General features: G+C 30.6%; 1 protein-coding gene across 6 annotated transcripts in view; it reads left to right on the top strand.

The window, feature by feature from the left end:
- The window catches only part of LOC145252711 (uncharacterized), a 1,486,750-nt gene that overhangs the window by 1,414,490 nt on the left and 57,260 nt on the right, over positions 1 to 15,000 (top strand). For 5 of the 6 annotated variants that reach the window (XM_080112538.1, XM_080112540.1, XM_080112539.1 and 2 more), the window contains one exon: positions 5,332 to 5,397. The exons of the other annotated variant lie outside the window; for it this stretch is intronic. In XM_080112538.1, coding sequence (XP_079968664.1) covers positions 5,332 to 5,397 — 66 coding nt within the window. The remainder of the gene's footprint in view (positions 1 to 5,331; positions 5,398 to 15,000) is intronic. 6 annotated transcript variants of the gene reach the window in all.

The raw sequence follows: 15,000 nt of genomic DNA, 5'->3' as shown, positions 1-15,000 counted from the left end.
TTGAGAACTCTTTGGGGTCTAAACATTTGACATTTTAGATATAGATTCCTTAATAACTTGATTTGAGCCCAAAACAATAAATTTTAAGGGGTAATAATAGGGGTCAAAGTTTAAAAAGTTGACCTTTTTTGTTTTTGTTTTTGTTTTTGTTTTTGTTTTTTTTGCTCAGCATACACCTCCAAACACTCGGGCAACCCCGGGCACCCATGCTAGTATATATATATATATATATATATATATATATATATATATATATATATATATATATATATATATATATATATATAAGGCTAGTATAGTATAGTAGGCTAAAATGCATCGAATTCATGTTACCAAATATTTTTATATATACACGCAATGTTAAGTTTAGTTAGCTAACTAATCAGGTTCATTGTTATTCACTCCATATTGTCATCATATGCATATGTGCCTGTGTGATTGGAGTTTATTGACATTGGCCGTATTAAACCTACAATTAGTATGTTCTTGTTTCCATGGATCCTAATTGGAAATTCTTTTGTTCGTATAACTGCGATATGATAACCGAGCAATTTGAAAGGAATTGTATATATCATTGGAATATCAATAAAAAATAATTTAGTTTATGCTAACCCAGTCACGCGAATCGTTACCATGAGCAGTGTATGGCTTAACGAACATGAAAACATGCACAGACCCCACACCCATGCGGAGACGGAGAGGTATAGACTTGCATTCAAAAGCACACACACACACACACATAAATCATCTACTCTATAATAATGTGCATCTATTTGTAGATAAATAAATATATTTACTACCATCCCGTCACGCAAAAGTTAGCGAGTATAACACGTGCGTTTTTCTAATCCCTGAACCAAACCTTTTCAAGTGGTAAAAATGTACGAGAAAGCAAATAGCGAGAAATAGTAATAATAATTGATATATCAAAAATTACTGACGTAATTCTATAATTTTATATCCATATGTTAATAATATATCTAGATAAATGGATTTAATATTACACTCGTTTTTATGCCTCTGGAAAGTAATCGTTTAACGTTGTTATTGCCGCTTTTTCTGCAACAATGACAACAAAAAAGCAACAACAACAATACTAATACTACTACTACTACTAATAATAATAATAATAATAATAATAATAATAATAATAATAATAATAATAAAGGAGAAGAAAAAGAATCTTCCAAAGAGACTCTCTATCATCATTACTGTTTAGCATAGCAATGATGCCACTCACCTACATACTTCGAAAATGTAATGCCGGGTACAGGTTTACAGACACAGAACAAAGAATAAACCACCTCATGTATATGGATGACCTTAAGCTGTTTGCTTAACGCAAAAAGAACTGGAGAAGCTAATAAATACAACCAGACTATTCAACCACGACATTGGAATAGGTTTAGAGTTTGAAAACTGTGCTTTACTGGGGATGATAACAGGAAAGCTAGAGACATCTGAAGGCATGGACCTGCCCAACCAAGAGGAGATGGGCCGCTCAGTGGAAATGACATTTACAAATATGTAGGGGTGCTGGAAGCAGACACCATCAAATCTAATGAAATGAAAGAGTAAATTAGAAAAGAGTAAGAAAAATTTTAGAAACAAAACTATGCAGTAGAAATCTAATTAAAGGAATATACACTTGGGTAGTATCGCTAATAAGGTATGTTGGACCGTTCATAGGATGGACTAAATAAGAACTTAGGAACCTTGATCAGAAGACGAGGAAACTAATGACAATGCACAAAAGACGATACTGACTGACTCCATCTAAAAAATAATGAAATATGGAAAGGGAGTGATAAACGTAGAAGACTGTGTAGAAGACACAAAAAAGACTTGGAAAAGTACATGTCAGAACACAGAAAGAATGATCACCGCAGCGAGAGACGCCATCTAGAAAAGCAATACAGGCAACGATGAAACCAGAAACAAAAAGACAAAAAAAAACGTGTGAATAGAAATGGACATCATTCATCAGAATAACAAAGAGAATCGTGAAAACACCTGCATATTGCTAAGAACAGGACATATAGACAGAGAAACAAAATCCCTACTACCAGTTGTAAAGAACAACGCATTTAGAACCAATCACATTAAAGCTAAAATAGATAAAACACATGAAAACTGTAAATGTAGACAAAGCGACGAATAAACCGCATAATAAGTGAATGCAGCAAACTAGCCCAAAAGAAATATACCGACATGCACGACTGCGTGGAGAAGGCAGTGCATTAGGAGCTATGCAGACGACTACACTTCAAACGTGCAGACAATTGGTTCAAACACGAACCGAAGCCAATACAAGAAAACGAAAACCACAAAATCCTTTGTGACCTGGATATACAGACCGGTAAACTTATTCAAGAAAGAAGACCAGACTTTATAATAATTAATAATAAATAAATAAACTGCCAGTTGTAGATTTTGTCGTCCCAGTGGACCGCAGAGTGAAAATTGAAGAAAGCTTGTAAAATTCTCTATGGTTTTCACGTGAAATATGAATTTAACTCATGTTCAACCTCTTCTCGTGATGTTAAGACCATCTAAATAGTTTTATAACCTTTAAAGTAAGTGATAATCCGAAGAAGCTAGGTCAGGAGAATATGCAGGATGAGACAAAATTTTCCAACCAAACTCTCCTAGAATATCTTTGGTCAGTAGTGCTGGTTAAGGTTGAGCATTATCATGATGGAAGATGACTCCCTTTCTGTTCTCATAGACAAACTGCTCCGTTGTAGAAGAGCTTTTTGGTGTAGTTAGATAGACAAAGGCTTCAAGTAATTATCCAAACTCTGCTGGTGTTGTTGTTGTTGTTGTTGTTGTTGCTGCTGCTGCTGCTTCATCGATAGTCGATGCTTCAGCGTGTTAGGCTATCGACGTGGATTTACATTTTATGATTGTTTTTAGAGCTAAGTAATATCTATTCTAGCTACTATATAATCGCAGTTCTTGGTTTTATTACGCTCTCACTACGAAGTCATTTCTATCAGTCAATAAGTGTAAATTTTTGTGTGAAAGGTTTTTTCGTTCTTCAGGTTTAAGTGGTTCGAATGAACACAAAGTGATTTTAGTCTGACCCGAGAAAAAGCAAGAGAATTTATCGCATTTTCCTATTAACTATTCCCATTTTACATTTACTTTGGAGTAATAATTTTTTGCACCATAAAGGCCTTTAGTTATTTTTATTTTAAATGTTATATTAATAAAATGGACTTATCGCACGTGCTTGTGAAATGAATACTTTCTCATCCTACGGACACTCTTTATCTACGTATCTATTCTGTTAGACATGCGTAGATACATTTTCACTCTCATTTTCAATTCACATACGTGTAACAATCGCTCTCCTTCGATTCGTCTGTAATATTTATTATTGTTTAAAAAAAAACTCTATAGAAATATAGATTGTGCATGGAAGATCTGCTGTTTTAGGTTGGATCTCTTCTGACTTTGAGAATTTGTGTGTGTGTGTGTGTGTGTGTGTGTGTGTGTGTGTGTGTGTGTGTGTGTGTGTGTGTGTGTGTGTGTGTGTGTGTGTGTGTGTGTGTGTGTGTGTGTGTGTGTGTGTCTGTGTGTGTCTCTGTGTCTGTGTGTGTGTGTCTTTGAGAACACTGAAAAGCAAACAAGTCCAATCGTCTTGGGTCTTTATGTCCTTTTCATTAAAATCCTCCTAAAACGTAAAAAACTGGTGGATTTGAAGGAAATGAAAGAGCACCGATATCCCGAGACTCGACAGTTCCTTACCCTCCACGATCGTGGGGGTGCTGCATATTTTTATGAAACCTGTCTGGAGCAAGAATGGAGAAGCCCACCTCGTTCAAGGCACTGACCACATACAGCATCTAGTAACACCAAATGTCGCCCATTTAATACTAAACTAGGATTAACACTACATCACTTCCGTGATCTAAGAGGAATTGATATGTAAACATAGTTGTGCCGTATCGTACGACTATTATATGTATGTTATATAGTTTAATTCCTGTTTTTCTTTCTCTTCTAACCTTTTTATAGCTATTTTTCCTGTGTCCACATCTCTTTTTTATTTTATTTAATCGAATCCTTTTCAATTATTCATGTGAAATAGATGTGCAAGAGTAATAGCAAACGAAAATATGAGCTAGGAAATATCTTGCATTTTCTGAGCCAACACCTATTTCTTTGACCGATAGAGCAGGAAGAAAAAACACCAATATCTTTTACAAAGGAAGAAAATCCAGAATTAAAATATGGAAAGGGATGAGAGATATAATAAAATTTGGTGATTTTTATTGGCTTCAGGGTGAAAAGGAAATTATTTTATCGCTTAACGCACCTGCGTTGTTTTTTGCTGTTTTAGTTTTAGTAATATATTTAATATAACTACAAAGCTTACCCAGGTATTGAGAAACGTTCAATTAAGTATTGGAATATATATATATATATATATATATATATATATATATATATATATATATATATATATATATATATATGTATGTATATATATATATATATATATATATATATATATATATATATGTTTGTTCACTGTTTTGGGGAAAGAATTCCATCAAAGTGCTCGATTACAAAGAAAAAAATTGAATATAAGAGCTAATATTTATTTATTTAAAACTGTACAGAAGGTTAAAACATTGGTACCGTCGGTTTCAAGCCTAACATAAGGGGGGCCAGTTAATGGTAAATAATGTAAACAATGGTAAATATGGCTGACAAGAGCTCAACATTATTTACCGTTAACTGGTTCCCTTTATATTAGGCTTGAAACCGACGGTACTAATGTTTTTCTGGCCTTCTGTACAGTTCAGTTTTATATATATATATATATATATATATATATATATATATATATATATATATATATATATATATATATATATATATATAATCGGATCAGATTGTTAAAAATTAGATAATTCCCTAAGGGAACAGTTGTTTGTTTAAATTTCCTCTCTAAGCAATCTCTTCTTTAAATGATATTTCTATACGAGCATTTTTTATTACACACGAAAATAAGTCTGCAGTATGCTCACGAAACATCACAAATTGCTCAACTTGCAAGTTTCACCATCTACACAAATTAAATAACATTCCGCACATAACAACTAATCACAAACTAATACCTTTTTTACACAAAACATGGTAAACAATACAAACACAAGAGTAAAACCATTACACAGAGAGGTTACAACCACATCACTGTTTCACACTAGTATTCTTCTGATAGGTCTTCGCCTCGGGGCAGTTGGCCACCGCAATAGCGTCATTTTTGTCTGCTCAGGGCTACGTTCTTATAGAGAGGACATGATTTTATTTTTACAGCTATTTTAAAATTTGGAAATGTCGCCGACCACAACCTGAACAGGACTTCGATGGTCAGATGCGAAGGTAACGTATGCACGTAGCTATGACAAGTATTTCACTATGCGTCTTCTGTATCTATCTCTCGCTCGCTGTATACCTATCTATATCTATATACATATATATTTTTTCTCTAGTAATGTGTTGTTACCGGGTGGCACTTTTATGTATACCAGCTCGCCAGTCTGATACAATGATCATCGCAGAACACAACAACTTTAGTGCCAGAAGACGCCAGTCTAAAATACATCGTTTTTCAACATGGTTAACCCCTCCTTACTATAACTCGTACTTTCGAATGTCCGTTTCTCTGTATCTATCTCTGTTATCAATAATATCTGCATTCCGAACAATATGCAGTAGATTTTGATATTTTTGCAGAATACGGACCGTGCTGAAATAATGTTATTATTTAAAACACTTAATTAACACAGTGGGGGCGAAGGAGGGGGGCTTTTTCAATTATTCTGTTTCTTCACCTAGCAATTCACTTAGAAAAGGATGCTATAAAAATTGAATTTAACTTGAAAATTCTATTTTAAAAAATAGAACGGTTAGTATTCTGCATAAATACCATTTTAAAAGCTTTTGTGTACATTAAATGCACGTGAGTACATTTATAGATAATTGTTTCCACAATGAGACTATCAGCGCAGTTCACAACAAATAAAGCGAGCCATCAACCGAAAATCTTAGATCAGAATTTCTTCCTCCTTTTGGCTCTTTAGTAAGATACATTCGGACTCAGGATTATAAAACTGAATCGCCCGTATGTTTAGCGGCATTTTTTTTTCATTGAAATTGTTATAGTCTTCTATATAGTTGATACGAGTAAATAAACTAAGAATGTTATCAAAATACAATTCTACACTATGCGTGCATTTCATTTAATTTCTGTTTTTCTACGGATATTTAAAGATGTAAAATGTGTTTCTAATAGGATGTAACAAATATCGTCAGGTAGATCAAAAGATTTGGCAAATGTGGAATAATTTTTACTGATATCATACTGTAAATCTGAGACGGAACTCCTATTCTGTATCACTCATGAATCTAATATTATTAATTTGGATCAGAAAATGGAATTTAGGTTGGAACCATTGCAAGTAATATCCAAGGTGCTGTTTTTGATACATGACGGAAGAATGATTCACGCTTCGTTGCTATATTACACAAATATACGCAAATACATGTGTAATTTCGCAACTGATCATATTCTATATTTACTATGACATTTTGAAGTCTGATCCATACAATATGAGTTGGACTACATGTCTCCGATTTCTCAAATTTTGTTTTATTTTATATTAGAAATTAATAACAGCTTTACAAGTTTTTTTTTTCATCGATTCTAAGTGAAACAAATTATCCCGGTTCATGATGATGATTTATATCGGCTAGAAAATAAGTGGAACGTTATAGAACAAGAAAATAATTGTCCAGTGTGAGATTCGATCCTTGACGATTGTCATAAAAATGGAACTAGATTTGAATACTTTGTCCAGATGGCGACCGATCAAATGAAAATATTCTGTCTTTTTAACCGCCTTGAATTATTTCGAAATAGAACTACAAAAGTAAAACTGTTTTAACTTTCATTGTTAGAAACAAATACAAACCCTACAAAAAATATAAAATATTAGTGATCATTTATTAAATAGTTTTAGCCATTTTTAATTTAAAATAAATAAGTAAATGCTTTCTCTTCAAAGTAAACAATGCATCAGCGATTATTTGACATGAAAAGTATAAAAGTTTGTTATTTATATATATTTAAGCAAACGTTGTTAAAAGCAATAGAAATCTTTTCGATTTTTCTAATAATCTTAGTTGTGTTATAATTTTAAAAAAAACTTTAGCAGGTGTCATGTGTATCATAAACGTTTTTGATTCTTCGTCAAATCATCATCAGATAAAAACAAATGAAAACAAAAGAGAGAAAAAAATCAAAAGGTAGCGGAGAATTGTGCATGTGAAGTCAGTTAGAAGTCGGGAGAACATTTTCACAGTTAAGATCCGTGGTGTCAGAATTAGCGTCACAGGATAAAATTAAACATTTTAAAATCTCACAAGCAATATTATTAATTGTAGGTCGTTGCGTTTTGATTAAGATAGCTTTGAATATCTTTTATTGTGAACATAACTGTCACCTTCCGATTAAAGACAAATTCTAGTTAATAGCCTTAAAATAATGCATTCTGAAAAATAATGTTTATAAATACGAAAAGGATCGTTAAAAAAATTGGGAAAATAAAAAAACCTATAATCAAGCAGAGATGTTTTATATTTAACAATGTTTGCTTAAAGAAAAAAAACGCTGTCTATATATTCACACTGCGTGTGTGCTCGCGCTAAATATTAGATCATTTCATAATTATAATAATTAATAGACTGGCGTACTGGCAGATTCAACAGGCTATTAAACAATAATTACCTAGCGTTCTGACGAGTTAGTGAGATGCCGGACTGGCGTCCTGGTGTACATTTAAAGAATAACCGGTTGTTACGTTCGGAAAAATGTGGTAAATGATGCTGTTGCTACTGCTGCTGCTATGGTGAGTGGGGGTTGAGCTGGGGTGTGGCCAGATTTCAACTTCCGGTTTTGTCATTTATGATGATCATTATTATCATTATTTATGGTAATATATTTGGAATGCGATTTAAGAAATGTTTTAAGGAAAAACAAATAGACAAAACATCAAAAACGTCAACAAGTTTTGTTTATCTGCCATTCTTGCCACGCCCTATTTTTCCTATTTCTGTTCTGCCAGCTGAGGGTCTAACGTTTTTTCTTTATTATTTGTATTTATATTTTTGTCTTTCTTTTGTCTTAGAGCTATCGTTGTCATACTTTTTGCAATATCGTTTTGAAGAATTCTCATTTTCTTTTCTAAAATAAGGTAGAGATTTCACGGTTTGTGAATTAGAAGCGCTCGGATCTTTTTAATAAAGCTGTAGGTTTACAACGTTTACACACGCGATTAGAATTTTTTTTTTAGAAGTTCTTTTTAGAAGTTAATATGAAAGTCTACGAACATTCAATAAAAAAAAATATCAGACTTTTATAGTTACGGATTTTTTAAATAATCTATAACATACTCTATTACTTCTGGACATCATCGCAGTTTAATCCCTACAATATTTTATGAAAATTAAAACTTAGAGATAATTATTACACTAATCTATTGTTCAAGGAAGACAGGGAAAAGCTTATTGATAACTTATAATGTTTGCCTATATTCCTTGAACACTAGTTTAGTCAACTATTCCTATAACCCTTTATTTTATGAAACTCGGTCTTTTATAGAATAAAATATATATAATATCTATTTTATATTATAATATATATTTCATAGTTTTATTATATTTTATATAACATAATATAAATAATATATATATATATAATATATCACTTGCAATTTGCTTCGAAAATTATTTCCATTAATACGTAATTTTCTAGTTCATCATTTTGCGTAAGTTTTGGATATTTTACTAATTTCGACACGGCAGTTAAGTAGATACTATTGGTTTTAACTGAATTTCAATATATCCATTTTCGCTTATCGTTTCGAACGAGCGCCGAGAATTTCGCCTAATGATCACCTAACTTCTAAATATTACCTTAATATAATGATAATTCCTATAATAATTTATTTATGCGAGACAGAACTTCTTTTTAAAAAGGACAAATAATCAATATTTTAACTATTTCTCCTGAACGTTGACTAATCTTAATAATAATTATTACATTTATGAATGAAAATCAGTGTTTTATATGGCTCCAATAATGTCTATTTCTATATATATAGTTTTATATAGCTCAAATAATATCTCTATTTCTATATATATAGTTTTGTATAGCTCAAATAACATCTCTATTAATATATATATATATATATATATATATATATATATATATATATATATATTGTCATATAGCTAAAATAATATCACTATTTCTATATATATAGTTTTATATAGCTCAAATAACATCTCTATTAATTTATATATATATTGTGATATAGCTAAAATAATATCTCTATTTCTATATATATAGTTTTATATAGCTCAAATAAACTATAATTTCCCCTGAATTCTTCCCTAGTTTAATTATATTCATTACATTGTACAGGCTTTTGAACTTAAATGGATTCTTTATTTTTGATATCTTTTTTGTAATTTTAACACAATCTGACTAAGACATTTGGAAAATTAAAAAAATGCAAAATTCAAACAATCTTTATTTTTGAAAAACAACGTTTTTTTTTTTTAATGTTGCCCATTTTCAGCTTCGCATAGTTGTGCTTTTTCGAATACATTATTCATGACAGATACATGAATCTCTGGATTGCGATTTACCTCCCTTATTGAGTTTCTGATGCTTTCCTTCAATTATTGTAGGGTTTAGGGTGTCGTAAACGTCACTGCAAGAATTGAAGAAAAACATCAAGAACAAAATAAGGGAGTTAAATCACAATCCAGAGATCCTGCAATCTGCCATGGATAATGTTTTGTAAATAGCACAAATATGCGAAACTGAAAATGGGCAACATTTAAAAGACATTATTTTTCATAAATATTGTTTGAATTTTGCATTTTCTTTTAAGAAAATTGCATAATGTCTTATTCAGATTTTGTTAACATTACAGAAATATATCGTCAAAAGTAAAAAATCTATTTAAGTTCAAAACCCTTCGATCCTGGATATGACCTTAAACTATATCCAGTGGTGAGGCCCCAGTTTGCGGGCTTTGGGAAGTGTGGAGCCACCCTTTAATTACCATTGCTCCCAGGTCCACTCTGACCCGGAGTGGTAGTACCTGTTAGGGTCTCAACTATGGGTTAAATAGAAACCAACTTGAAAACAACAAATATATTCTATTAAAAAAAATTTTCTTCAAAATCTTTGGATTCGGCATTAAATAACCTGAAAAGGGTTGATATGCCATAAAACAAAAATAATCAACCAATCAAAACCCTTCAGTAACATTTTGGACACCCTGTATTTTATTTATAAAAATCAGAATCTATATTTTTTCAAACCGGATTAATAGGCAAACATAGGTTATTTATAACCTACAATCTTTTCCTTATATTTACTAAAGTGGAAGCCTTCGTTCAGTCTCGAAAGACAATGTTTACCCTCTTTCAGAGCAGCTGCGCGTGTAATTATGAGACAAGGGTTGCGCAATCATCAACCACACCTCTCTTTAATCTCTTTAATCAGCACTGCTTGAGTCCAGTTGTAAGAAGAAGTCCGGGACGACTGGAAACACTACCGAGTAAAGTGGAGAACACATACAGCACCTGGAATTTCCAGATGGTCACCCATTTTAGTAATGACCAGGATCAATGTGGCTTAACTTCGGTGATCTAACAGGAACCGGTGTGTCAACAAAATCAGAATTTTATATTTATAATGACCAAAAAATGTATAACTACAATTATTCATAAATGAAAATAGAATGTTATATTTATACTGACATAAATAACTTATGTCTCTAAATGCTCCAGACTTATAATATTCGTTTTAATTATCAAACAATAAAAATATGGTATATTTCTAGTGGCTCCAATACGCTAAAATGTTTTTCCCAATCTTTCATAAATTATTCCTACAATCATTCATTTCATAATTTTATAAAATTTTATAAAATTCAGGATTTTATATTTAGGATTGACCAAAGAATTTATGATTCTACTTCTGAATCCTAACATAATACTCTAAAAACTATTCCCATGAAAATCAATCTTTTACATTTATGGTGATCCAAAAAAAAAACTATAATAGTTTCTAATCTGCAATAATTGTTTATGAAAATCAGAATGTTATATTTATGATCCCCCCTCAAACCAAAGAAACTATAATATCTTCCTATCTCTCCTGAGCACTCCCATAATAATAATCACTACAAACACCTATTTATGAAAATTAGATTTTACATTTACGATATGCCAAACATTTTTCCCCTTACGATTATCGGCACTAGGTCAGTCTAATGATAATCACTTGAATCGTGTTTTAGAAAAATCAGTATTTATATTCAAGATAGTTACAAATAAACTACACTGTGTGTCTTATCTCTAATAATATCTAATTGAGTATAATATTAATCCCTTCATGATCGTATAGTGATTTAAATATAGAATAAATAAAGTACAGTGAAAATTAAAATAAGAAAATTGGAGAATTAATATATATATATATATATATATATATATATATATATATATATATATATATATAGGGTGCCCAATTAAATGTATACACTCTTTAAATGGCCATAAAACCAACATTTATTATAAGAAAGAAAAGTTTCATACATCAAAATACTGTGAACAAATATAGAAACCAGTGTTCAAATTATTGGCCATTGTGGTCCATGAACTGCTAACAACGCTCACTGATTGACACGAAAACGTTCCCTATCAGTTCAATTAGTATGTTGACACATCTTCTTTCAATGGTTGTTTTCAACTCATTCATTGTAGCTCGTTTTGTGGTGTGAACCCTATGTTCAACATGCCCGCACGCCGCCCCCAAAAAGACAACAATTCGGTGAGTGCGGGCAGTACTCGATATTTCCTCTTCGTGCTAACTAACTGTTTCGCAGGTGACTATAAACATATGCTCTTACGTCATGATTATAATGGGGTAGCGCTCCATCCTGCTGGAAGCACCATTCTTTATTCCTAAACATCTCTTGGGAACATGGCATAGTGTATTCATGTTGAAAGTTGAAGTGATTTAAAGAGTGTATAAATTTTTGTTGGGACACCCTATATATATATATATATATATATATATATATATATATATATATATATATATATATATATATATATATATATATATATATTAGAATGGGTGCCTATTATGACCCCTTATAATTTATTGTTTTGGGCTCAAATAAAGTTATTAAGTTAGATCCATGTCCACGGAACTTATATCTAAAATTTCAAGTGTGTAGACCCAAAATTGTCGGAGGAGTTTGGTAGAGTTCTCAAAGGTCAAATCGTTGAACTTTGACCCCTTAATCGCCAAATTTCTGACCAAAAACCAATCACATCGATTTTCCAAAATCTCAGTACCCTGTATATCAAATTTCAAGTCTGTAGACTAAAAATTGACAGAGTTATTGCGCAGGGAAATGTACACAGACACACACACACAGACATACACTTTCCCTTTTATATATATATATATATATATATATATATATATATATATATATATATATATATATATATATATATATATATTAGAGATGGGACGATTCCAGTATTTTCTCGACTTCGATTATTTATAAATCCTATATATTAAACTACAAAGCAGTTACTTTTCTCAATTATCGTAAAAATTAAACGTGCAGATATTTTCTCCAGCGTAAAACTTGTAAGTGATGGTCTATAGATTTAAATTTTACTAATAATAAAAATCAATAATTATTTATTATTTTGTCATTACTTCCAGTAGTTCAAGATTTTTGCTTTTAACAAATTCAAATAAAAAAAATTAAAACAACTATTTTTTGGTATCGGAAATAGATACGAATTTTTCCGATACCGATACTAACATCCCTAAAAGTTCCGTTTTTCCGATTTGCGATTCCGATTCCAAATTAATTGTACCAACACTAATATATATATATATATATATATATATATATATATATATATAATCGATGTATAATATGCGTATATATTATATATTAGCATCTGTATATCATCGAGAATATAATGTGTGTGTATATATATATATATATATATTATATATATATATATATATGCATAGAAATATATTTGATAATATAATATGTGTATATTCGATTGTTTAAGTTCTTCGTGTATATATATATACATATATATATGTATATATATGTATATATATGCATATATATACATATATATGTATATATAGGTATAATAAGTATGTATATGTATATGTATATGTATATAATCCATGTATAATATGTCAAATCGATGTATAATAAGCCAAATCAGTAAAAAGTAAAATATTTGTTTATTTTCCTAATATTATGGTTGTGATTTGACTTTTAAGCGCACTTGATGCGTATTTTATCTTATTCAAATTAAAACAACGTTTCTATATGAACTCTCATCCTTGACGATATATATATATATATATATATATATATATATATATATATATATTTATATATATATATATATATATATATTATACCAACACTTGTTACAATTAACTTAATCTCCAAACTTAAGAAGTTTTTCCAATTAGGACTTAATTTATCCATAGGATAAAGTTAAAAAAATATTTAAACATATTTAATAGAATTTTCAAATATTCAATTCAATTCGGTGAGATGCATATTTTAATACGTTTTCTATAGGTACACGCGTTTCTGAGATTTCAATTTTATTTATTATAAAACTACAGTTATGTCAAATTTATTTGTAGAATTTTCCTTATCAGCATTTTCACATTGGTATCAACGTTCCATCGTGTATCACTAAAAGCAATTGAATATTTTTAAAACTTAAAAAAAAAACAGTATTAAATGATTTGATATTATTTAATAGAGGTTAAGTTTTGAATTCTTTATATTTTAATTATTTGGACAACCGTCCCAATGTTGAACGTTATTTTCTGAATGTTTTCACCGATGTAACCCTTAACCTTCTTCAAGTGTATCATGTCGAATTCGAAATTTTTGTGCCGTAAGGACCCGTTTGCGGAACGGATAAAGTACTAGGTTATTTTAGTTCAAAGTCAAATTCTTTTGAAAGTTGAAGATTCAATTCTCAGTGCGAGCGATACTAGGAATACAATTTCGAATTACTTAAGATGTCTACTCGGCCATGGCTGACGAAGCGAGAGCATGATACCACTATCCTATGGATTTAATAAAAGGTTTCGTTCGAAATTCCATGTAGAATCCCGAGTTCGACAAAAAAATTCTAGAGTTCAACAAAATACACACCTGAAGAAGATCGAAGGTTACATAGAAGCAAATGTTGTGAAAATCACACTCATGATGAGAACAGTAGTCTAAATAATCTAAATAGTACAAATTGCCAACCCTTATCACAAAAAATTCATAAAAATAATCCTTCTTTATAAAACAGATCAACAATTGATCCATGTAAGATCCAAGTATGTTTTTCTTTTATATATATATATATAAGATGTAATCTTATTAAATATTAAAAAAATCACTATTAAATAGATAACCAAAAAGCAACCTTTGGTTATATAAGATCAGAAAATTTACTTATAGTCATTCGATTGTTTTTTAGTTTATTTTAAGAGAAAGTATATATAATAGCAAAAATATAATTAGTTAATACGAAGGGGGATATTATTTTAAGAGAAGAATAAACATGTATTTTTCTCAAAGCGAAAACAAGTAATGTTACTCTTTAAAGAATGATCTACATAAAGTGAGGTTTTGTTCTGTCCATCCTCTTATGTCGTTTTCTTCCTCCTCCGTAGCGCTCTCTTTTCTCTCGATCGTCCAAACTCCGTAGCAAATATTAACTGTTGTTTTCTCTCCTTTCCACTGATATTCCCTTTCTTCCTCATCTCGTTCGTTGTCGTAATCATCGTTGTTAAACCAACTGGGATCAATATTGCTGTTGTTGTTGTTG

This window comes from Euprymna scolopes, chromosome 29, assembly GCF_053919585.1.
Source record: "Euprymna scolopes isolate OS-2025 chromosome 29, ASM5391958v1, whole genome shotgun sequence".
NCBI lineage: Eukaryota > Metazoa > Mollusca > Cephalopoda > Sepiida > Sepiolidae > Euprymna > Euprymna scolopes.
This window is presented reverse-complemented; position numbering and strand designations above follow the sequence as displayed.